Raw genomic sequence first — 26,141 nt, 5'->3', positions numbered from 1 at the left:
TCCTACTCCTAGCAATGTATCCTAGAGAAATAAGAGCCATTGCATGAATAGACATATGCACACCCATGTTCCTTGCAGCATTATTCACAACAGCAAAAAGATGGAAACAATGTAAGTGCCCATCAACAGATGAATGGATAAACAAACTATGGTACACACACATAATGGAATACTGTGCAACAATAAAGAACAATGATAAGTCTGTGAAAGATCTTACAACATGAATGAATTTAGAGGGCGTTATGCTGAGTGAAATAAGTCACTGTTATAAAAACACATGAAAAGAAACAATCTTTGATGATTGTTTCTTTTCATGTGTTTTTACAACAGAAAGAAACAATCTTTGATGATTATGAGGGAGAGGAGGAGTGGTGAGGGAAAAACACTTAAATAGTAGATAAGTGGTAACTTTGGAAAAGGGTAGGACAGCACACAGTACTGAGGAAGTCAGCACAACTTGGCCAGGGCAAAGTCCTAGAAGCTTCACGGACACGTCCAAACTCCCTAAGGGACTGAGCTGTTGGGCTGAGGGCTGGGGACCTTGGTCTTGGGGGACATTTAGCTCAAATGGCGTAAAATAGTCTCTAATGAAAATGTTCTACATCCAACTGTGGTGAGTAGTGTCTGGGGTCTTAAAAATCTGCCAGTGGCCATCTAAGATACATCTACTGGTCCCATTCCTGCTGGAGCAAAGGAGAATGAAGAAAACTGAAGACACAAGGGAAGGATTAGTCCAAAGGAGGAATGGACCACAACCTCTGCCAGACTGAACCCAGAACAACTAGATGGTGTCAGGTTACCACCACCAACTGCTGTGGGCAGGGATCACAATAGAGAGTCCCGTACAGAGTGGGAGAAAAAATGTAGAACAAAATTCAAATCCCCCCCCACAAAAAAAAAAAAACTTGCTGGTCTAACAGACTGGAGAAACCCTGAGATATGGCCCCAGACACCCTTTAACTCTGTACTGAAGTCACTCCCAAAGTTCAACGTTCAGCAAAAGATTAGACAGGTTTATAGATCAAATGATTAACACAAGTGAGGAACATGCATCGTAGTTCAATCATGTGTACTAGACTAAATGGGCACACCACCCGAAAGCAAAGACGAGAAGGCAGAAAGGGACAGGAAAACTGGACAAGTGGAAACAGGGAATCCAGAGTGGAAAAGGGAAGAGTATTGACACATTGAGGTGGGGCGAGGGGGAGTTGGCAACCAATGTCACAAAACAATTTGCATATTAACTGTTTAATGAGAAACTAATTTGTTCTGTAAACTTTCACCTAAAGCACAACTTAGAAAAAAAAAGTTCCTCTCTCCCAACCCCTTCTTCCATGCCGTTTACTAAAATGTGATTGCTTACGGGAAAAAATTAATTTATTTTTATCTACATCAGTGGAAACTGCTTTATCGGGAAAACCCCCGTCTCTCCCTTTGCCTGCACACGTTGTGGATCAAAACCTAAATGAGCCTCATATTTAACTAAGTTAATGAACTTGTTTTTTTCTTTTTTCTTCAATTACTAGTCTCTAGATCTTTTTTTTTTAAGTGTATATTGCCAACACATACACAGGTAAGCAAAGCAGAGGCATCTGTGAAGTATTTTGTACTGTGGGAACCTGAGATTATTGTGTGGTTTAGAATTGTTTTGAGTTTGTTTTGATGTAACATCAAGAAAAGTACCCACTGAATCTAAAATGGTACAACCACTTTGGAAATCAATTTGGTGCTTCCTTAAAAAGCTGGAAATAGAACTACCACACGATCCAGCAATAACACTCCTTGGAATACGTTCTAGAGAAATAAGAGCCCTCACACAAACAGATACATGTACACCCATGTTCATTGCAGCAGTGTTTACAATAGCAAAAAGATGGAAGCAACCAAGGTGCCCATCAGCAGATGAATGGATAAATAAATTATGGTATATTCACATAATAGAATACTACACAGTGATTAAGCATGACGACGAATCCATGAAACAACATGGAAGAATCTAGAAGGCAAGTGGAATTAGTCAGTTGTAAAATAACAAATAATTGTATAAGACCACTATTATAAGAACTCAAGAAAAAGTTTAAACACAGAAGAAAATATTCTTTGATTGAGGGTGGGGAGGGAGGGAGAGGGGTATTCACTAAATAGTAGACAAGAACTATTTTAGGTGAAGGGAAAGACAACACAATACAGGAGAGGTCAGCACAACTGGACTAAACCAAAAGCAAGGAAGTCTCCTGAATACTACCAAACACTTCAAAGGCCAGAGTAGCAGGGACAGGTCTAGGGACCATGGTTTCAGGGGACATCTAGGTCAATTGGCATAACAAGATTTATTAAGAAAACGTTCTGCATCCCACTTTGGTGAGTGGTGTCTGGGGTCTTAAAAGCTAGCAAGTGGCCATCTAAGATGCATCAATTGGTCTCAACCCACCTGGAGCAAAAGTGAATGAAGAACACCAAAGACACAAGGTAAATATGAGCCCAAGAGACAGAATGGGCCACATAAACCAGAGACTACATCATTCTGAGACCAGGAGACCTAGATGGTGCTCAGCTACAACTGATGACTGCCCTGACGGGGAACATAACAGAGAATCCCTGCTGGAGCAGGAGAACAGTGGGATGCAGACCTCAAATTCTCATTAAAAAGACCAGACTTAATGGTCTAAGACTGGAGGGACCCCTGGAGTCATGGCCCCTGGACCCTCTGCTAGCCCAAGACTGGAACCATTCCTGAAACCAACTTTTCAGATGGGGATTGGACTGGACTGTAAGACAGAAAATGATAATGGTGAGGAGTGAGCTTCTTGGCTCAAGTAGACATGAGACTATGTGGGCAGCTCCTGCATGGAGGTGAGATGAGAAGGCAGAGAGGGACAGGAACTGGCTGAATGGACACGGGGATTACAGGGTGGAGAGGAGGAGTGTGCTGTCACACTAGGAGGAGAGCAGCTAGGGTTACATAGCAAGGTGTGTATAAGTTTTTGTATGAGAGACTGACTTGAATTATAAACTTTGACTTAAAACACAATAAATAAAAAAGAGAAGTACTCACCCGTGCCTCATGCCTGAACTTTGGGGAGCATCACCCAGCTCAGCTCTTGCCCTTTCCCTGGCCCAGATTTCTCAACAATGGTCTCTGTCTGGACACTGGTTGCCTGAGACCTTCCCTCCCAGTCATGTTATTCCTCCTACTCTCACAGACTCAGAGACATAAAACCCCACTCGAAAGGAGAAAAAGTGGTTGCTTGACTTTTTCTTGAAGTAAAAGGCTGTGTTGATCTTGAGCCTTTCAAAAAATTTTTCAAAGTTAATTTTCTGCATTTTCTAATTTGAAACTTATCTGTATTGTCACGTTTAGTTTCGTGCTGTGTGATTTCCATTGTTTTCAAATTAAGAGCCGTAGTTTATTAATCTAGTATTTGTTTTTCTGTTTAGCAAGTCAAGCCAGAGATTTGTTGTCGAAGATGTTAGTAATTGATCCTGACAAGCGAATCTCTGTAGATGAAGCTTTACGTCACCCATATATCACTGTGTGGTATGACCCTGCTGAGGCAGAAGCAGTAAGTATCTATTTTGAAAAGGCTTATATGTAGAGGCAGGGGTTACACTTCCTGGGGCCTTATATCTGCTCATCCGGAATGGCTAAATAAGGAAGCAAGTCCTACATATAAATGGGCTCCTAATTATAAAGAGTTCACCTTCTGAGACCTGGGCCACAGCCATTTTTGGGGGTTCTTACTATTGGGGACAACGCTGTACTTCAGAATAGATTTTGAAATGTTCTTTTTGATGATGAACATGAAGCCATTCCTTTTCAGTTTACATGTTTTGTAAAGTTGAAGGTCAGTGAAAAAAGGAAGACCCTCAACGAGATGGATTGACATAGTGGCTCCAACAGTGGGCTCAAGCATAACAGCGATTGTGAGGATGGCGCAGGACCAGGCAGTGTTTTGTTCGATTGTACATAGGGTCACTATAAGTCAAAAGTGCTCCATGACACCTAACAACAACAACTATTGGGGCTCTAGCTTAGAGTGCCTTAGAGTGAACATGCTTAGACTGTGGTGATGCAGTTGTCTCCGTTTATGCAAATGCTGATGTGTAATTCTAATAATCAAAAGAAAACCAAACCCATTGCTGTTGATTCTGACTCATAGCAACCCTATAGGACAGAGTAAAACTGCCCCCATAGGGCTTACAAGGAGTGGTTGGTGATTTCAAACTGTTGACCTTTTGGTTAGCAGCTGATCTCTTAACCAGTATGCCACCAGGGCTCCATAATAAGAATATCAACTTTTTATTAAGCACATGTTGTATACCTGACACTGTGCCATGGGCTTTGGTTGTATCATCCTATCTAAAACACCCAATCAGATAGGTTAAGAGACTTGCTGGAAATCACAAGTTTGTTTATCCTTCCCCAAAGGCTTCTGGGCCTCTCCCACTGCCTGTGCCAGGAGAGTTCCCCTTCTGAGTTTGGTGCTCAGGTACGCTGTTCGATGGAAATGTTAGTGTGAGTGATCTTTAGCTGTATGTAAAATAACGATAGTGTGGCACTCTTACTTTATGCCATCAGTGGAACGCATTTTTATGTCCTGGCCTGTGAATCTGACCACCATTCTAAACATTGTTTTATATGAAAAGAATCTGATTTATAAACATCTGGTTTATAAGCAAACTTTTGGAGTGGTCCATTTCTGAGTTGGGATTGGGTTTGGGGTAAATGTAAACCTGAAATGTGCTCTGGGAGAGGACAGTGCTGCCCAGAGCTGCTGGCACAGTGCGAAGTCCATGGTGGCATGCTAGGATGTAGTCTGTGGTGGTCAGTTTTCGAATTGCATTTGGGCAGGTGCCTTACAGAGTGTTTTGAAGTCGTTATTAAGAGGAACATAATAGCTCTATATCTTTGGTTAATTTTTTCTTAATTGTGGTTCTGAAACTGATACGATATGACATTTATGAAAAAAAATCTTTAATACACCCTGAACTGAATGAAGCTAAATCCGCATCATAAGTAGATTAGAAGCCTTCCAAGTGGTTTTATCTTTGTTTTTGAATGTCTCGTTAATTTTTGAGCTGTTGACTTTACATGTAATTTAATTTTTAGCCACCACCTCAAATTTATGATGCTCAATTGGAAGAAAGAGAACATGCAATAGAAGAATGGAAAGGTAAAGGCAATGATTGTTTTGATGCTTATTTATGACATTTCTTGTCCTGTAAAGCAGAGGCTTTTAACTTTTTGACAATGGCCCTTTTAGGACCTGCAGCCCACTTATCCTATCTCTTCCCCTTTTTGAGGAGAAAAAGAATTTGAAGATAACAGAATTAGAGAGGAACAGGTACGAATTGTGTATTATTTGCTTCAGTAGAAGACATTAAGAGCTTTTATACGTGATTTTACATTATCAAGCACTAGCAAACTGAACTCAGTAATTGTATCATGCTTGCCTTGATAAATCAGTTGCCGTCAAGTTGAGTCGACTCTGACTCATGACAACCCCAGGTGTGTCAGAGTAGAACTGTGCTCCATAGAATTTTCAGTGGCTGATTTTTTGAAAGTAGATCACCAGACTTTTCTTCCCAGGAGCCTCCAGGTGGCTCAAACTGACAGCCTTTCAGTTAGCTGCTGAACACATTAACCATTTGTAATACCCAGGGACTCCTACCTTGATAACATGTTTTAAATTATTTGAGTAGCCCCAATCCACAGGCTGCATGTTACGTATAAGTTCCCTGTGTAAGCAGACATGGGGGAGCCAGGGCTGGGGACCAAGTGAGCTTCTGCTTGTATTTTTAAGAAATGTAGTTGTGTGTATGTTTTAAAATCTAATTTATAGGAAATTGCAGATCAAAGCTATGCAAATAGGTACTATTATCCACTATAACATTAACCAAATGACCCACAACAAAGTAAACTGGTAATGAAGAGGCTGATTAAAAGGCAAGATTAGTAGTAATTGAGAACCTTGCACCATGATCAGTTCAAGTCAAAACGGAGGGTCAACGCACCTGTCCCAGGGTGTCAGAAGTACCTGTTATCCACATGTACACACTTAGGGCATTGCCAGCAGTCACACTCCATGGCAAGATGTTGTTCCCAGCCCTCAGCACATGCTTGCAAGGGTCTGGTTTTAGTTCAAGAATATCAAAATTTGAGGAACCTCTGATAACTTACTTAGTAGCTAATTAGTTTTTCTTAAAAATAAAAGTTGAGGAAAAGACTTACGTATTTGGATTCATTTCTGCCCACTCAAGAGGGACTTACAACCCACCAGAGGATGCTGGTTACATCTAGAGAACCACTAGTAGTGATGGGGGAAACATGTAAGAATGAAGGTGGAAACATCAAGGACTTCGATAGTACTCACGCTCTCTCTTTTCTTCTCATTTGTTAAATTGGATTTTTTACTTACTACACTTTTTAAAAAATAATATTTTATTGTGGTTTAAGTGAAAGTTTACAGAGCAAATTAGTTTCCCATTCAACAATTTATATACAGACTATTCTGTGACGTTGGTTGCAATCCCACAATGTGTCAGCACTCTCCCCATTTCCACCTTGGCTTCCTCATTTCTGTTCGACCAGTTTTCCTGCCCCTTCCTGCTTTAACTTTGCTTTTGGGCAAATGCTCCACTTTTGGTCTCGTATAGCTGATTGTTCTAAGGAGCATGTTCCTTCTGGGTATTATTGTTCCCTTCATAGGCCTATCTTTTATGTAGCTGTAAAATTATCTCCAGGAGTAGCTTCAGTTCTGAGTTAGAAGGATGTCTATGGGCCATAGTCTCAGGGGTTCCACCAGTCTGTATCAGACCAGTAGGTCTGGTCTTTTTTATGAGTTTGTATTTTGTTCTACCTTTTTTCCCACTCTATCCAGTACCCTCTATTGTGATCCTGGTTAGAGCAGTCAATGGGGTAGCCAGGCACCATCTAGTACTTCTGTTCTCAGATTAGTGGAGGCTGTGGTTCATGTGGTCCATTAGTTCTTTGGACTAATTGTTGCCTTGACTCTTTGATTTTCTTCACTCTTCCTTGCTCCAGATGGAAAGAGACAGTAGTTGTAACTTAGGTGGCCACTGGCAAGTTTTTAAGACCCCAGTAGCTAATCACCAAAGTAGGATGTAGAATGTTGTCTTTATGGACTATGTTATGCCATTTGACCTTGATGTCCCCTGATACTATGGTCCCTAGCCCTCAAGCCCAGTATCTCAGACCAGGAGGTGTTTGGTTATAACTAAGAGCTCAGACCAGGAGGTGTTTGGTTATAACTAAGAGGTTTTCATGACTGTGCCTCCAGTGCACTCTATTATATACATGGGTATATTTACAGCATGTATAAATATGTGTGTAGGAATATCCACTGCCAGCTCTATATATGCATGTGAGTGTACTCCAATATACCCCCCACCCCTGTTCAGCTTACATAACTACATATGTTTCCACTCCTGCATTATTGTTTGTTATTATTCTTGTTACAGGATTGTATATGTAATAAACCCATTGCCATTGAGTCAATATTGACTCATAGCAACCCTATAGGACAGAGTACAATTGCCCCATAGGGTTTCCAAAAGGGTTTCCAAGGTAGATTCAAATTGCCAACCTTTTGATTAGCAGCTGTTGCTCACTGTAGCTCTTAACCACTGTGCCACGAGGGCTCTGTATATGTCATAGTATTTGCCATTGTTGCCTTTTACTCTTGTGTACCTTTCAGTGTCTTCCTTTGCCTTGGTTATGTTGTGCTGGCTTCTCCCATGTTGGGCAACAAAAGTTAGCATGTGTCACTTGACCAAGGCAAGGTCATGGAAACTTCACAGATGCATCCAGACTCCCTGAGGGACCAAATTACTAGGCCAAGGGCTGGGGACCATGGTCTCAAGAGACATCTAGCTCAATTGGCATAAAATAGTTTATAAAGAAAATGTCATACATCCTACTTTAGTGAATAGCGTCTGGGGTCTTAAAAGCTTGTGATCAGCCATCTAAGATACTCCACTGGTCCTACCCCGTCTGGAGCAAGGGATAATGAAGAAAACCAAAAATACAAGGGAAAGATTAGCCTAAAGGACTAACAGACCACAACTACCACAGCCTCGACCAGACTGAGTCCAGCACAACTAGATGGTGCCCAGCTACCACCACCGACTGCTCTGACAAGGATCACAAGAGAGGGTCCTGGCAGAGCTGGAAAAAAATGTAAAACAAAATTCAAACTCACAGAAAAACACCAGACTTACTGGTCTGACAAGGACTGGAGAAACCCTGAGAGTATGGCACCCAGACACCCTTTTAACTCAGTACTGAAGTCACTCCTGAGGTTCGCCCTTCGGCCAAAGATTAGATAGACCCATAAAACAAAATGAAGGGCAAGGATGAGAAGGCAGGAAGGGACAGAAAAGCTGATAATGGGGAACCCAAGGTCGAGATGGGGAGAGTGTTGACACGTCCTGGGGTTGGCAATTAATGTCACAAAACAATATGCGTATTAATTCTTTAATGAGAAACTAATTTGCTCTGTAAACCTTCATCTGAAGCACAATTTGAAAAAAAAAAAGTTAGCCAGTGTCTAACAAGTGATTTTCCTACCTCCTCCTCCACTTTTTAAAACCCCTTAGCAGATTCAGAACTACCCTACATTTTGGGCTGTTTGGATGTTCTGGGGCCAGGTAGACTGCGTTACTGGATTGTATCGCAACTGAAAGTACACGGTGCAGTGCCCTTACAGTGGCCACAGTTGAGTGGGGAGCAGGTTTTAGAGATGCAGAGAAACTGAGGAAGCATTGTAACTTGCATTTTTATTTGAAGAGCTGATTTACAAAGAAGTAATGGATTGGGAAGAAAGAAGCAAGAATGGTGTTGTAAAAGATCAGCCTTCAGGTTAGTGATTGCTTTGTTTGATTGTTTAATATGTTTCCTTCTCTATTCAAGTTTTATAAATGGCAGCAGTGTGTTAAATGCCAGTTTGACCTGCATTGGATTTGGAAGGCCCTTGTGTGAAATAGTCTTCCTCTTTTTAGTGCTCTGGTGGTGGCAGTGGTGGCAGCCTGATGTGCCAGGCCCCAAACTAACTGCATTATTAAACACTGTTCATTGTTTCTTCCCCACAACTGCTGTTAGCTCCATTTACAGATATGTACATGACTCTCCCTGTACTGCCCCCACTAAGTTAAAAAAGAACAATTAATGCAAATCTAGGTAAAATGGAATTTGGTGTTCTTTTTGGAAATTGTTCATGCAATTCTCCTATTTTTCTGCTTGATCTACCTAGTGGCAGAAGGCTGACAAAAAACTAGGGAACATTATAATTATTACCCACTGCCATTGAGTCAATTCCAACTCATAGCGACCCTATAGGACAGAGTAGAACTGCCCCATAGGATTTCCAAGGCTGTTAATCTTCACAGAAGCAGACTGTCACATCTTTCTCCCAGGCCGCGGCTAGTGTGTTTGAACCACCTACCTTTTGATTAGCAGCCAAGCGCTTAACCACTTCACCACCGGGGCTCCTTTTTATAATTATGCTATAGCATCACTATGACTCAGAATTGACTCGTCAGCAATGGGGTATAATATTAGTGATGTCAGCTTATGTCTATAGTTGTCTACCTGTTTACTAAATAAAACTCTTAATTATCTTTATTTTCTCACTGCCACTGTTACTGTAAAACACACACACGAAAGTATAGATTACAGTATTTACGTCTTATTCTTGAATTTTATTTTCAACATGACCTAAGTGTTAAGTGTTTAGAAATTATATAACCTCAGTGAGAATTTAGGTGCTTATTTTTAACTAACCAGATTTCAGACTGCAGACCCTGATCTCTGAGAGCCTGAATAATATGTTTTTGCTCAGACCAGGCTAAAATATGAATAGTAGGAAATACGAGTTTTATTTGCCTTGAAAGATTAAAATGTCAGTTTCCTGAATTCACAAAGCAAAAATAAAATGATCAAGGAGCCACTAAATTTTCCTTTGCTTTGTACACAGTCCTTATTTCAGAAGCTGTTTTTATTGCAGGAGGTTTCTTTGAAGGTTGATGCTTTTTTTCCTTAGACCTAGTGTTTCTGGCTGTAATTGAAATGCCTGACAAGACTTGAATCCCGTTTGAGCTTCAGTCTTTTATGATACTGGTAGTTTTAGGAGAAAGTCAACAATTTTCTTTTGCCGTCTTTTTGAAACCAGTAGGTATTTCTTGAGCAGTTAACATGATTATGCATGACTACATATATGATGTTTAGCCCCTGGGAAAAAAAGGGGAATGTTGTAGAGAGACAGGACTATTCAGGATTCTAGGCCTAAAGAAAAAGTTAAAAATATACAGTTGACCAACTACTTGTTTATACTAATAATTAGGATCGAGAGACTGTAGAAACCGAGAAATGGCCTTAAGTCTCATTGCCTGGAATTGCAGCAGTGTCATGCCTCAGATTTTATGATATTTGGTTTTCTTAGCACAGATGCAGCAGTAAGTAGCAATGCCACTCCTTCTCAGTCGTCATCTATCAACGACATCTCATCCATGTCCACTGAGCAGACACTGGCCTCGGATACTGACAGCAGCCTCGATGCCTCGACGGGACCCCTGGAAGGTTGTCGATGATAAGTCAGAAATAGCAGACTTATCATCAGTGAAGGAACTCTCACTTCCAGGGGCCTTCGATGCTTGGGAGTTGATGGAACCAAATAGAGGAGCTCCATGTTCTGCATGTAAGAAACACAATGCCTTGCCCTTACTCAGTTCTACTAGGATTGCCTGCTTAGATTATAAAACGAAGCAGATTATGTCTGAAGAAAAAAAGTGCAAGCCACAATTTTAGAGATTTTTGTTCAAGATCATTTCAGGTGAGCAATTAGAATAGGTGAATTTTTTTTATTACAGTTATTTGGTGATAGTAATGACAATTTCTCATCATCAGTATCGATTGGGACTTATATGCATGTGACCACAAATGCTTGCTTGATCTTGCCCATCTAGCACTTTGGAAATCAGTATTTAAATGCCAAATAATCTTCCAGGTAGTGCTGCTTCTAGACTTATCTCTTAATCCTCTTAAGTAATTTGGTTGTCTGTTCAGAAAAAATAGATTTATGTGTCTTGATTGGCCATCATCATATTATCATATCTTACCCTCTTTTTATGGTGTCATCATTTACTCTCTTTTGTATTTCAGACAAAAAGGAGTATCTATTCAATAAATAAAAAGCCAACTTTTCTTTAATTTGTGGTGTTGGGCTGAGAATTATCATTCCTAAAACCGAGACACTTATAGGTACTCTTTTTTCTCCTAGATTGTCTTGATTCGAGATGATCTGTAAATTCAGCTTTACCACATGATAAAATTTTAAGTTCTGTTTTGTACTGCTGAAGACATGTAGACCTTTAAAATCCTATCTACTTTACCTCTTATTTCTTAGTCTCCTGAACTTATTATTAGTTTAAAATACTACCTAGAACTTTACCACCTTTATTAGGCACGTAATGCTCCATCTCAATAATATGATGGCAAATGGATTCTTGAATCCTAGAGTAGAATTTTGCAAAATAACCACTGCAGATGATCACAGCCGTTTGCGAAGTGATGACTCTGAGGCAGAGACTGGACTGGGTCCTTTACTTAACCTTACATCATTTAAGGTAAAATACGTGAGTGGACAAGGCAGTGTTTCACTTTTCTAATACAGCATCATTATTCAATTTTATTTCTCTTCTAAAAGAAACCAGGTTTGATATAAATTCCGCTTTAGTCCATTTTAGGAAGCAAGGCTGATTTGGAATGCTTGTTCGTCCTTGTTTCCCATTTGTGGAGACATTTCCTGTCCCTAAGGGAAAGCTGTGAGAGGTCTAGAAAAACTCTTCAGAGGGAGAGGGATGAAGGACCCTGAAGAGTAGTGATTAATGATGGATTGTTTTATGATTTAAAACTGCTCACCTGAAATTGATACTTTCAGACTTTTTGATATGTAAGTTATTCACAAGTCATGAAGATACTGAGTATTTAAATATCATTGCAGAAATGGAGTTACAGTGATCACATTTCAGCTACCTGTGCTCATGTTTTTTCTTTTGAGCTTACTTTGTTATCGATACATATTTTGTGTTTAATTATTTTGGACACTATTTGTTCAACATTCTGTAGAATGTATTCTGAGGAGGAATTTTGATAAGAAAGTTTATTATAAATATTATCTAAAATATATGATTCTCTCTGTACCAGTTGTATCTTATTGGTTGGTCTTATCACTGGAATCTAGAGTCCTTGATGAACAAAATTAATATTGAAATAAGAAATCATTTTATATTGTACTATTAGACACATTCTAGTAAAAAAAATGGAAGTACTAACTTGGATTGAGGCAGAAACGCCTCTTAGGTGGCTTGGGGTTATTTTGGCCTTGGTGGCCCGTTTGTTTAATTAAGGAAGATATCACTATGCATATAAACATCTTAAAATGGCCTTCTCTCTGATACATTTTCTTTAAAAAGACTTTATTAAATCTGTCTTTGAAAGGAAAAACAAAGAAAGGGGAGGTTTTTGAAACTTCACGATCTGCCCTGAAAGCTGTGTAAATGCAGCACCCCGGTTATGAGGGTACATCAAGGTCCCGTTGCTAGAAGACATCCATAAATGGAGTGAAGTGCCCACAGATCGGCTTTCTGCTCACTTGTCCCTCTGTGCCTTTCAGTGGGCCTGTTGTCACAGATGAAGCCGTGGTAGTGGGGACAGGTTTCCTGCCACGACCATCTTCCATCAGGGATTGGTGAGTGCACCTGGGAAAGGCCACAGGGCTGGAGACAGCCTGTCCTCATAGAAATACCTCACCCCGTCCCAGGATTATCCCTCCTGAGCCTAGCATTGCCATGGTCCTGGTGCAGTGCACATGGTTTCAAATTGATCTCCATGGATAAAAGCTGATGTTGGATAAAGAATTGAAAAATGTGCTCAACTTTTTCATCTTTTCTATTTTATTTTTGTAATTTATATTGTAAACAACCCTGGAAGTAACTATTTTGGACATGTATTTTTATAAACCAGGTAATTTATTATTATCCTGGAATTTGGACAAGCTTTGTTTTGTTTATTGGCTTAGTTTTCAGGCACAAAGGAAATGACTGCCTCCCCTCTGTCAGGTCTTGATTTCAAATGCAGGTTCCAGAGAGCAGACAGAGTCCTAACAGAATATGAGAGCAGTTTAGAAGCACTGCTGAAGAGATGACTCAGCTCTGGTCATCGAGGAGACAGGAAACAGGGCTCAGCTCTTATCTTTGGAACATGATGTTCAGAGCTCAGGGCTGGAAGGAGAACGCCCTCTATAGGACCCCTGGCTGATACCCAGAATCAGTAGTTGAGACACTGAATGGGATCTGGTTTAATCAGAATGTAATGCTGTGTACATCATGATAACTGTGGATGAGTGTGGTTGATTTACAGTAACCCCTCCAGTATTTCATACTGGTAGTAAATTTAGGTGTGGCCTATCAGATTGCATATCTCAAAAGTAACATTGCCTAAGTTTTTATAATAAAGTATATTATGTGTGTTTTGATTGGTGAAAATAATACAGACTACATTTTAAAAGAGAAATATATTACATGTCCAATTTTTGTGTGTTTTTAAGTGACACTTGACTGTGTATTTTTACATCACCATCTCTGATTACAGACTTAACATGAACACAGGTAGATGTTGGAGTGTCGTGATTTCAATCAACGTTAGTGTCTTAGTTATCTACTGCTGCTGTCACAGAAACACCACAAATGGATGACTTTAACAAACAAATTTATTTTCTCACAATTTAGGAGGCTAGAAGTCCAAATTCAGGGTGTCAAATCCAGGGGAAGGCTTTCTGTCTCTGACAGCTCCAGGGTAAAGTCCTTGTCTCTTTTAACTTCTGCTCCTGGGCAATCTTCCTGTGGCTAGGCGTCTCTCTTCCCCCCATCTCTGCTTCTCTCGTTTGCTGGTTTAATCTCTTATATCTCAAAAGAGATTGAGTCAAGATACACCCTATACTAGTCCTGCATCATTAACATAACAAAAACAACCCATTCCCAAATGCTATTATTACCACAGGCATAGAGTTAAGATTTACAACACATATTTTGTGGGGGGACACAATTCAGTCTATAACAGCAAATGTTTTCAAATTGAAAGGAAAAGCATATGTCTGTTATTCTACTTCTGAAAATATTCTGCAAATCTCTGAATCTAATTTTTCATAAACAATGACAGTAAATTTTGACTTCAAAAATGTGCAAGTACAAAATTGAATATTGAGGGTATTAGTGTAGTTGTTTGCTCACACAGGGTGCTCAGGAGACTCCACCAGTTAACCTTCACTTGTATTACTTAAAATCTTTCGTGGTGCTTCTGGCTTTATGCCTGGGATTAACCACTTTTAATTTCCTTTCTGGTTTTGAGGCACCTTAGGATGTTTGATACTTAAAATCATAGGACTGGTTCAATTTCTTTTCTCTGCTTAAAAGAAGGACTGGAATCATTCTAGACCCTAATATCCAGAGTATTAATCTTATTTTAAAAGGTCTCTAGAGAAGGAAAACATTTGATGTTGGGTTTCATTTCTCTCTGTCTTACCTCCTTCCCCACTTCCAACATCCACTTCCAACATAGACGGTACTAAAATACTTTTTACCTATTGACTGAAATGATGGGTGTGGGTGTGGTTTTTTGGGGGATGTGAGGGTTAATATTTCAAAATAACCCCATAATCAGCTACTTAATATTGCCCCCAAATTCTGTGGTTATTCATATGAATTTAAGCATAAGGTTTGACACAATAAGGTAGTCGATATTTTTTGTTTTTAATCAGAAAAGTTAACAGCCATCACAGTGCCAGAAAGAGACTCCACTGAAGTTGTATGTGCCCACATCCAGGATTTAAGGGGGATACAACTGTCAAAGCTACTGAGAATATGTCACACACTGTGCACTCAGGTCCTGAGGCCACATGCTCCTCCACAAATCGAAAGACTAAGGCTTTGGGGACTGAGTTGTCATTGTAAGCAAGAGTATGTGCTACTGACATTCCTTTGTCATGGTATTTTAGAGTAGGAAGGAAAATTATTTAAAAGTCATCTAGTGTGGTCCCCCACCGTACAGCAGTGAGGGACTGTAGTGGCAGAGAGGAGAGCAATGCAGCCTTCATCAGGAAGGGAAGCAGAAGGTTGCTCCTCCCTGTGTGCTACCTACCACGTGTTCTTGCAGATCTCACTCTTTGCCCTTTTGGTCATAAACATCTTTGAGAATCTGATGAAAACTATGTTCCTCTCCCTAGAGAAATGCCACGAGCACAGAATTTGCCAAACTTTCAGGGGAATCACAGACCCCAGTGGATACCATGTGAAGATCCCTTTCTCCATGTATGCTGCATGTTCTTAGAGTGAACCAGAGCCTGCCAGAGCACTCTGCTCACCTATCTGCTCTCAGTTGCCCTGACACCTTGGCATGCAGATCGTAGGAGTGAGTAGGGAAATGTTAAGTCTTCACTATGAGACCCAGCACTAATTGGTATTCTTACTTGGTATCAAACAGGCTTAGTTCCAGTAAAATTTAGGCTGTTTCCATGATTCCTTCCATGTGGAACTTAGGTGCAAAACTGAAAAGAATGTACTGTAGCTACAGCTTATAGTACAGACTTCATAGAAACACAGGTGTAATTAAATGCTGCATTTCTTAATTTTAAAGAGGTACTTCTGCTGAGCTTTGGTTGACTGAAATAAGTACTGTCTTTCACTTAAATAGCTATTTCAGATTGATTCTTCAGTAATACTCTCTTCTCCACAAAACTTGCCTATGACTTTCCTATAGTTCTTTTTTTTTAAATAATTTTTATTGTGCTTTAAGTGAACGTTTACAAGTCAAGTCAGTCTGTCACATAAAAACCCATATACACCTTGCTACACACTCCCAGTTACTCTCCCCCTAGTGAGACAGCCTGCTTTCTCCCTCCACTCTCTCTTTTCGTGTCCTTTTAGCCACCTTCTAACCCCCTCCATCCTCTCATCTCCCCTCCAGGCAGGAGATGCCAACATAGTCTCAAGTGTCCACCTGATCCAAAAAGCTCACTCCTCACCAACATCCCTCTCCAACCCATTGTCCAGTCCAATCTATGTCTGAAGAGTTGGCTTTGGGAATTGGTTCCTGTCTTGGGGCAACAGAAGGTCTGCAGGCCATGAACACCAGGGTCCTTCCAGTCTCAGTCAGACCATTAAGTCTGGTCTTACGAGAATTTGGGGTCTGCATCCCACTGCTTGCCTGCTCCCTTAGGGGTTCTCTGTTGTGTTCCCTGTCAGGGCAGTCATCGGTTGTAGTCGGGCACCATCTAGTTCTTCTGGTCTCAGGATGATGTTGTTGCTGGTTCATGTGGCCCTTTCTGTCTCTTGGGCTCGTAATCGCCTTGTGTCCTTGGTGTTCTTCATTCTCCTCTGCTCCAGGTGGGTTGAGACCAATTGATGCATCTTAGATGGCTGTTCGCTAGCGTTTAAGACCCCAGACGCCACTCTTCAAAGTGGGATGCAGAATGTTTTCTTAATAGATTTTATTATGCCAATTGACTTAGGTGTCCCCTAAAACCATGGTCCCCAGACCCCTGCCCCTGCTACCTTGGCCTTTCGAAGCATTCAGTTTATTCAGGAAACTTCTTTGCTTTTGGTTTAGTCCAATTGTGCTGACCTCCCCTGTACTGTGTGCTGTCTTCCCCTTTACCTAAAGTAGTTCTTATCTACTATCTAATTAGTGAATACCCCTCTCCCACCCTCCTTCCCTCCCCCCTCTCGTAACCACAAAAGAATGTTTTCTTCTCAGTTTAAACTATTTCTCAAGTTCTTATAATAGTGGTCTTATACAATATTTGTCCTTTTGCAACTCAGCATATTGCCTTCCAGTTTCCTCCATGTTATGAAATGTTCCACAGATTTCTCACTGTGCTTTATTGATCCATAGTATTGCATTGTCTGAATATACCATAATTTATTTATCCATTCATCCATTGATGGGCACCTTGGTTGCTTCCATGTTTTTGCTATTGTAAACAGTGCTGCAGTAAACATGGTTGTGCATATATCTGTTCGTGTAAAGGCTCTTATTTCTCTAGGATATATTCCAAGGAGTGGGATTGCTGGATCGTATGGTAGTTCTATTTCTAGCTTTTTAAGGAAGCGTCAAATCTATTTCCAAAGTGGTTGTACCATTTGACCTTCCCACCAGCAGTGTAGAAGTGTTCCAATCTCTCCACAGCCCCTTCAACATTTATTGTTTTGTGTTTTTTGGATTAATGCCAGCCTTGTTGGAGTGAGATGAAATCTCATTGTAGTTTTGATCTGCATTTCTCTAATGGCTAATGATCATGAGCATTTCCTCATGTATCTGTTAGCTACCTGAATGTCTGCTTTAGTGAAGTGTCTATTCATATCTTTTGCCCATTTTTTGATTGGATTATTTGTTTTTTTGCAGTTGAGTTTTTGCAGTATTATGTAGATTTTAGAGATCAGGTGCTGATCAGAAATGTCATGGCTAAAAACTTTTTCCCAGTCTTTAGGTAGTCTTTTTACTCTTTTGGTAAAGTCTTTGGATGAGCATAAGTGTTTGAATTTTAGGAGCTCCCAGTTATCTAGCTTTTCTTCTATGTTCTTTATACTGTTTTCTATACTGTTTATGCCATGTATTAGGGCTCCTAACGTTGTCCATATTTTTTCTTCCATGATCTTTATCGTTTTAGATTTTATATTTAGGTCTTTGATCCATTTTGAGTTCGTTTTTGTGCATGGAGTGAGGTATGGGTCTTGTTTCATTTTTTTTTTGCAGATGGATATCCAGTTATGCCAGCACCATTGGTTAAAAAGACTGTCTTTCCCCATTTAACTGTTTTGGGGCCTTTGTGAAATATCAGCTGCTCATATGTGGATGGATTTATGTCTGGATTCTCAATTCTGTTCCAGTGCTCCATGTATCTGTTGTTGTACCAGTACCAGGCTGTTTTGACTACTGTGGCAGTATAATAGGTTCTAAAATTAGGTAAAGTAAGGCCTCCTACTTTGTTCTTCTTTTTCGGTAATGCCTTATTTATCCGGGGCCTCTTTCCCTTCCATATGAAATTGGTGACTTGTTTCTCCATCTCATTGAAGAATATCATTGGGATTTGGATCGGAATTGCATTAAATGTATAGATCGCTTCTGGTAGAATAGACATTTTTATAATGTTAAGTCTTCCTATCCATGAGCAAGGTATGTTCTTCCACTTATGTAAGTCTCTTTTGGTTTCTTGCAGAAGTGTACTGTAGTTTTCTTTGTATAAGTCTTTTACGTCTCTGGTAAGATTTATTCCTAAGTATTTTATCTTCTTAGGGGCTACTGTAAATGGCATTGATTTGGTGATTCCTCTTCGATGTTCTTTTTGTTGGTGTAGACGAATCCAACTGATTTTTGTATGTTTATCTTGTATCCCGATACTCTGCTGAACTCTTCCATTAGTTTCAGTAGTTTTCTGGAGGATTCCTTAGGGTTTTCTGTGTATGAGATCATGTCATCTGCAAATAGAGATACGTTTACTTCTTCCTTGCCAATCTGGATGCCCGTTATTTCTTTATCTAGCCTAATTGCTTTGGCTAGGACTTCCAGCACAATGTTGAATAAGTGTGGTGATAAAGGACATCCTTGTCTGGTTCCCGATCTCAGTGGGAATGTTTTCAGGCACTCTCCATTTAAGGTGATGTTGGCTGTTGGCTTTGTATAAATGCCCTTTATTATGTTGAGGACTTTTCCTTCTATTCCTATTTTGCTTATAGTTTTTATCATGAATGAGTGTTGAGCTTTGTCAAATGCCTTTTCTTCATCAATGGATAAAATCATGTGATTCTTGTCTTTGGTTTGGTTTATGTGGTGGATTACATTAATTGTTTTTCTAATGTTGAACCATCCCTGCATACCTGGTATGAATCCCACTTGGTCATGGTGAATTATTTTTTTGATATGTTGTTGAATTCTATTGGCTAGAATTTTGTTGAGGATTTTTGCATCTACATTCATGAAAGATATAGGTCTATAATTTTCTTTTCTTGTGGTGTCTTTACCTGGTTTTGGTATCGGGGATATGGTAGCTTCATAGAATGAATTTGGTAGTATTCCATCTTCTTCTATGCTTTGAAATACCTTTAGTAGTAGTGGTGTTAATTCTTCTCTGAAAGCTTGGTAGAACTCTGCAGTGAAGCCGTCCGGACCAGGGCTTTTTTTGTTGGGAGTTTTTTGATTACCTTTTCCATCTCTTCTTTTGTTATAGGTCTATTTAGTTGTTCTACCTCTGTTTGTGTTAGTTTAGGTAGGTAATGTGTTTCTAGGAATTCATCCATTTCTTCTAGGTTTTCAAATTTGAGTATAGTTTTTCATAGTAATCTGATATGATTCTTTTAATTTCAGTTGGGTCTGTTGTAATATCGCCCATCTCATTTCTTATTTGGGTTATTTGCTTCGTCTCCTGCTTTTCTTTTGTCAGTTTGGCCAGTGGTTTATCAATTTTGTTGAGTTTTTCAAAAAACCAGCTTTTGGTCTTGTTAATTCTTTCAATTGTTTTTCTGTTTTCTGTTTCATTTAGTTCAGCTCTAATTTTTATTATTTGTTTTCTTCTGGTGCCTGTGGGTTTCTTTTGTTGCTCTCTTTCTCTTTGTTCAAGTTGTAGGGATAGTTTTTTGATTTTGGCTCTTTCTTCTTTTTGGATGTGTGCATTGATATAAATTGGCCTCTGAGCACCGCTTTTGCTGTTTCCCAAAGGTTCTGATAGACAGTGTTTTCATTCTCGTTGGATTCTATTAATTTCTTTATTTCATCCGTAATGTCTTCTATAATCCAGTCTTTTTTGAGCAGGGTATTGTTCAGTTTCCAAGTGTTTGGTTTCTTTTCCCTGCTTTTCCTGTTATTGATTTCCACTTTTATGGCCTTATGGTCAGAGAACATGCTTTGTAATATTTCAATGTTTTGGATTCTGCTAAGGCTTGCTTTATGACCTAATATGTGGTCTATTCTAGAGACTTCCATGTGCATTAGAAAAGAAAGTATAGTTGGTTGCTGTTGGGTGGAGTGTTCTGTATATGTCTATGAGGTCAAGTTGGTTAATTGTGGCATTCAGATCTTCCGTGTCTTTATTGAGCTTTTTTCTGGACATCCTGTCCTCTGAACGTGGTGTGTTGAAGTCTCCTACTATTATTGTGGAGCTGTCTATCTCCCTTTTCAATGCTGATAGAGTTTGTTTTATGTATCTTGCAGCCCTGTCATTGGGTGCGTAAATATTTAATATGGTTATATCTTCTTGGTGTATTGTCCGTTTAATCATTATATAGTGTCCTTCCTTATCCTTTCTGATGGATTTAACTTTAAAGTCTATTTTGTCAGAAATTAATATTGCCACTCCTGCTCTTTTTTGATTGTTGTTTGCTTGATATATTTTTTTTCCATCCTTTGTTTGTTTATGTCTCTAAGTCTAAGGTGTGTCTCTTGTAGGCAGCATATAGACGGATCTTGTTTTTTAATCCATTCTGCCACTCTCTGTCTCTTTATTGGTGCATTTAGTCCATTTACATTCAGGGTAATTATGGATAGGTATGAATTTAGTGCTATCATTTTGATGTCTTTTTTTGTGTGTTGACAGCTTCTTTTTCCCACTTGATTTTATGTGCTGAGTAGATTTTCTTTATATATTGTCCTTTCCTCATATTTGTTGTTGTTGATTTTGTTTCTGCTGAGTCTGTCTTTTTCCCTTGTATTTTATTTTGATGAGTAGGATAGTTTTGTCTCCTTTGTGGTTACCTTATTATTTACCCTTATATTTCTAAATTTATAACTAGCTTTTATTTCTTTGTATAGCCATATCTTCCTCTCCATATGGAAGGTGTATGATTACATTTCTTAGTCCCTCTTTATTATTTTAATGTTGTCTTCTTTTATATAATAAACATCGCCGTTACCCTGTGTTGGGCTTTTTTTTTTTTTTAATCTTGCTTTGTTTTTTTTTGCATTTCCCTGTCTGGGTTGAATTCTGGTTGCTCTGCCCAGTGTTCTAGTCTTGGGTCGATACCTGATATTATTGATTTTCTAATCAAAGAACTCCCTTTAGTATTTCTTGTAGTTTTGGTTTGGTTTTTACGAATTCCCTCAACTTGTGTTTATCTGGAAATGTCTTAATTTCACCTTCATATTTAAGAGACAGTTTTGATGGATATATGATTCTTGGCAGGCATTTTTTTTCCTTCAGTATTTTAAATATGTCATTCCATTGCCTTCTTGCCTGCATGGTTTCTGCTGAGTAGTCCGAGCTTATTATTATTGGCTCTCCCTCGTAGGTGACTTTTCTTTTATCCCTCACTGCTCTTATAATTGTCTCCTTGTCTTTGGTTTTGGCAAGCTTGATTATAATGTGTCTTGGTGACTTTCTTTTAAGATCTACCTTATCTGGAGTTTGATGAGCATCTTGGATAGATATCTTCTCATCTTTCATGATATCAGGAAAGTTTTCTGCCAACAAATCCTCAACAATTTTCTCTGTATTTTCTGTTATCCCTCCCTGTTCTGGTACTCGAATCACTCATAGGTTATTTCTTTTGATAGAGTCCCACATGATTCTTAAGGTTTCTTCATTTTTTTTAATTCTTTTATCTGATTTTTCTTCAGATATATTAGTGCCAAGTGATTTATCTTCAAGTTCAGAAATTCTAGCTTCTACTTGCTTAGTTCTGCTCCTCTGACTTTCTATTGAGTTACCTAATTCTGTAATTTTATTGTTAATCTTCTGAATTTCTGATTGCTGTCTATGGGTTTTTCTAGCTTATTAAACTTTTCATTATGTTCCTGAATAATCTTTCTGATTTCCTCATTGGCTTTATCTGTGTGTTCCTTGGCTTGTTCTGCCTATTGCCTCATTCCCTTCCTCATGTCTTGAAGGGTTCTGTATATTAAACTTTTGTATTCTGCATCTGGTAATTCCAGGAATGCACTTTCATCTAAAAGATCCCTGGATTCTTTGTTTCGAGAGCCTGTTGAGGTGATCATGGCCTGTTTCTTTATGTGACTTGATACTGACTGTTGTCTCCGAGCCATCTATAAGATATTGTATTAGTTTATGCTTGCTTACTGTGTCGTAGCTGCTTGCTCTGTTTTGTTTTGATATACCCCTATGGGTTGCTTGAGTGAGCTAGCTTGATTATTTTCGCCTTTGGAGCTCTGGTATCCTGTCCCCAGCTGGCAAGAGCTGTTATCAGGTATATCAGTCTAGGAGTCTATTCAGTTTTCTCGTATGAATTCAGCTCAGGTTTCCAGGTAGCTGATCATCAAGTGTGTGGTATAGCCTCTGTCCTACAGTCTTAGAGGTGCAGGGGTGATTGGCGCATATACCCGTATCTGATTGCAGCAGGGAGTCACGCTTTGAACAAGGCAGGGGGCTGAGAACTGATCCCCAAGTGTCTCTGAGGAAAACGCATGTCTGTTCCCTAGAGTGTGCTTGTGGGCGGGCTCTGCAGAGAGACCATGGGCACCCAAAGATTTTGTTGTAAGGACTGGGAGGTACCAGTTATCCCTGGGCCCCTGTCACAGGTGGCTGGGCAACCCAAGTGGAGCCACCAGTCCTTAGGTCCCTGTTGTGGGTAGGTGAGGACCTTGTTTAATAGGCAAAGCAATGTCAAACGTCAAACACCCACCTCTCCACCGCACGGCTGAAATGGTTGAAGTTTGCCAAGAAGGGCCTATTCTCCCAAAATAGGCCCACACAGGTCCATGCAGAAGAGAAAGGTGCTCGAGGTCCACGGATGGTTTATGCCTGGACAGGAGCCACTTCTGTCCTGAGCTCCCCCAGTTAATGGAGCTAGCAAATTATCTTTTCTCCCCAGTTGGAAATTTTTTCCTTCCCCAAGGCTGGGAGGACGGCTCCAGATGTTCACCAGGGTCTATCTCAGGCCTAGGGATTCAGCCATTGAAGCTGGGTTGGGGGTGGGGCAGGCGTGGTAAAATATCTGCAAGTACTTAGCTTTTGCCGAGAGCACCCTTCTGCTCAGGTTCTGGAGGTGTGAGTGGGCTGTGTGGCTGGCTGCTTCTCCCTGGGGAAACTGCGGCTGAACGCTAGGACCAGCCTGCCAATGCTGCTGCCGCCGCCGCAGCCACTCCAGGAATGGTGCCTGAGGGCTCCCCGCGATTCAGGTCCAGCAACTCCTCTCTGCTTCTGAACGGGTCTCTTCCTTCTCCTGCCCCTCAGTTCGTTGTCTAAGCTTGCCTTTGATGCTCAGGGTTCCCAGTTTGTCACAAATATACTCATTTCACTTGTTTTTTCGGGTCTTTGTTGTAAACAGGGCTCGACAGAAGCGTCTGTCTATTCCGCCATCTTGGCTCCACTTCTCTCCTATAGTTCTTATAAACGTGCTATAAAAATTAATTTCATTTATGCATTTAGATTTCATATAGGGTGGGAATGGACAGAAGAGGCTCTCTAGTTCCTACCACCACTCAGAGTGAAGTCAACCTGAAGAGTTTTGTACTATCAGTCACCCAGCCACTGCTCAGATGGTTTAAATGAAAGAAATTCTCTTCCCAGGGAATTTTTTTGTAGTTTCAACTCTTAGAAAATTCTTTCTTAGATTGAATTGAAACCTGGCTCCCACAACTTCCACCTCTGGATCTTAGTCCTTTCCTTTGGGTGAAACAGCAAGTCTGACCCATCTTTATGAGTCATCCTTTAATATGTTGGATAGGCAAGCACCTAGTCTTCCCTTCTCTAGGCTACACTCAAAGTTCTTCCCACCCTCTCTCATGAAAATGCCTCCAGAGCCTCACCATCTCAGGTGCCTGTTTGTCAGCTGCACCCTTATGCTATGGGGCCAGGACTGGGTGTAATGGTCCAGATGCAGCCTGAGCAGTGTATCTTCCTTATTTGGTCACCCCACTAATCAACACAGCCTGAAGAGGCCTTAGCTCTAACAGCTGTGTCACACTCTGAGTTTGTAGTCAACCAAAATGACTGGATTCTGTGATGTCACAGTTAATCCTGGTTCTGTCACCCTTCATAAGAGTTCTCTCCGCCAGGTTATGACATCTGTCAGTTTTAGGAGTTTGAGTAGGCCCCCAGAAAATTCACCCAGTTGGGGACTAACACCTTCAAATAGGCAGGACAGAGCCTTGAGGCAGGCTCCCAGCAATCAGAGTGACAGGGTCCATTTGCCAGGGCTGTGTCACTCATCAGGAGGATCTTCCAGCTGAACAGCACCACGTTCAGCCCAGCCAGGGCTCTCTCTTGCCTGGAAGTTATGAAGAAGGATCCTATCAGATCCTCCCTGAGACCAAGAACGCACTTCATCACATTCTCTGATCCACTCACTAGTCGTGTTTTAGAAAAGTGGATTTAGTTTGGCCCCACGTGTTCCTAGTCAGCCTCCTTGGTTCTTAGTGCTCCTTCTTTGAATTTTACTTGGAAGGAGTGGGTGGTGAGTAGCAGCTTCACCTTTGATAGCAACACCTTTGATATCCTGTGGCCTCTTACAAAACATGACTAATTTTTCCCTATGCTCCTCAAGCCATGGAGTAAGGGAGCAGGACAGAAACACTTGTTTCACTTTGATTCGCTTCACTTTCATAAAGAAGTGATATGTTTTGAAGTTCGTGTAAATGTAATTTCACAAAGGGCCATACGACCTAATGCCAAGTAGCCCTCCTGTCGCTGCTGATGACAGAAATGGCTGCCAGGGGCATACCTTGAGCATACTTTACCTTTTTCGTTTGTTTTTCTTTTCTTTTTAACTAAGCAGTGATTATTTGTTTTTATTTGATTTTTATCTGGACTAGAGTTTCATACACAGTTTCATTAATACTTAGGTTTGGACAGCTCTCCATTTCAAAAGGTGATTTTTTTTTTTAGGTCTTTTTAAGCAGCAAACTATAATATAGTTTTAAGATGCTCTTAAAAATTAATAGTCGAGTGGCAGCATTCAGCTGTGGGTGTTTATTCTTAAGTGCTCTCAGAGATGGTTAGCTAACGGTACTTGACTAAGGAAATAGAATGCAATTTAGGAGCTCTACCTCTTCTGTCCCTACCCCAGCCCAGCAGCCCAGCCTCCTCTGCACTCTGACACCATCACCAGCCCCATGACAGCCCTTCCTCATGGGCCCAGGAGCCCATCTGCCTCACCCTTTCAAGAATTCACTCCTGCACTGATCTCTCTAGTCTACACATTCAATTTCTCCTTCTCGTCTCCATCTTTCCAGGCCCATATTAAGACAAGAAAACTGCTGAATCTGACCTAGGGACGAATTACCCAATAAGCAAGGTATGCATGGGCTTAGTAATCTGTAGTGCACAATTTAAACCCAGGTGACATTGTGCACTTCGGATGAGTAAGCCCATGCGTACCTTGCTTACTGGCTAATCTACCTCTACGACATCCCTTCCAGTTGCTCCCTTCACAACAGAAAGCAAGAGGAGTTTATATTTACTCCCTCCACTTCCTTGCCTCCTATCTGCTCTCTTCTTAAATTGAAAAAGCAGTGTATATATATACTGAAAAATGAGAAACTAGTTACACCCTATTCTGCCATCCAGAGATGATCACTGTGTCTCTTTCAGATATTTTTATGGACACATACACACCATGGAAACCGTGGTGGCGTAGTGGTTTTGTGCTACGGCTGCTAACCAAAGGGTCGGCAGTTCAGATCCACCAGGCGCTCCTTGGAAACTCTCTGGGGCAGTTCTACTCTGTTCTATAGGGTCGCTGTGAGTCGGAATCGACTTGATGGCACTGGGTTTGGTTTGTTTTTTTTTTTTATACGCACCATATTTTTTTGTTTTGTCTTTTTCTTTTTTGCCAAAATGAGGTTACACTGTACATACATTTTATAATCTGCTTCTTTCAATTAATGGTCTCCAACTTTCCATACCTTACACACATTTTTCACCTAGGTCTAGAGATTTCCCCATTGTGTACAAAGCATCCTGTACAGCTAACTGGTGTGTCCAGGCAGGATCCAGTGCTTTTATAGCATCTGCAGTCTGGTTTTCACATCCTTAAGTCTCTCCTAATCCCACATGACGCCACCTGTGGACTATTCCAGGCAGACTGCCTTGTGGAATGTGCACCTCTAGCTTCGTGTGGCT

The 26,141-nt window shown here is 40.4% G+C and overlaps 1 protein-coding gene across 4 annotated transcripts in view; it reads left to right on the top strand.

Annotated features, from left to right (window-relative positions):
- The window catches only part of MAPK9 (mitogen-activated protein kinase 9), a 76,174-nt gene extending 60,208 nt beyond the window's left edge, over nucleotides 1-15,966 (top strand). For 2 of the 4 annotated variants that reach the window (XM_023552361.2, XM_023552379.2), the window contains 4 exons: nucleotides 3,439-3,563; nucleotides 5,111-5,174; nucleotides 8,810-8,881; nucleotides 10,466-15,966. In XM_023552361.2, coding sequence (XP_023408129.1) covers nucleotides 3,439-3,563; nucleotides 5,111-5,174; nucleotides 8,810-8,881; nucleotides 10,466-10,608 — 404 coding nt within the window. In that variant the 3' untranslated portion in view covers nucleotides 10,609-15,966. Of the gene's footprint in view, nucleotides 1-3,438; nucleotides 3,564-5,110; nucleotides 5,175-8,809; nucleotides 8,882-10,460 lie in introns of all 4 variants that reach the window. The other 2 variants (XM_003404708.4, XM_010593281.3) reach the window with 2 other exon arrangements.
- Nucleotides 15,967-26,141: the final 10,175 nt, after the last annotated feature.

Source organism: Loxodonta africana, chromosome 2 (assembly GCF_030014295.1).
Source record: "Loxodonta africana isolate mLoxAfr1 chromosome 2, mLoxAfr1.hap2, whole genome shotgun sequence".
In the NCBI taxonomy this organism is placed as follows: Eukaryota; Metazoa; Chordata; class Mammalia; order Proboscidea; family Elephantidae; genus Loxodonta; species Loxodonta africana.
The sequence above is the reverse complement of the archived record's forward strand: the minus strand, read 5'-3'. Positions and strand labels throughout refer to the sequence as shown.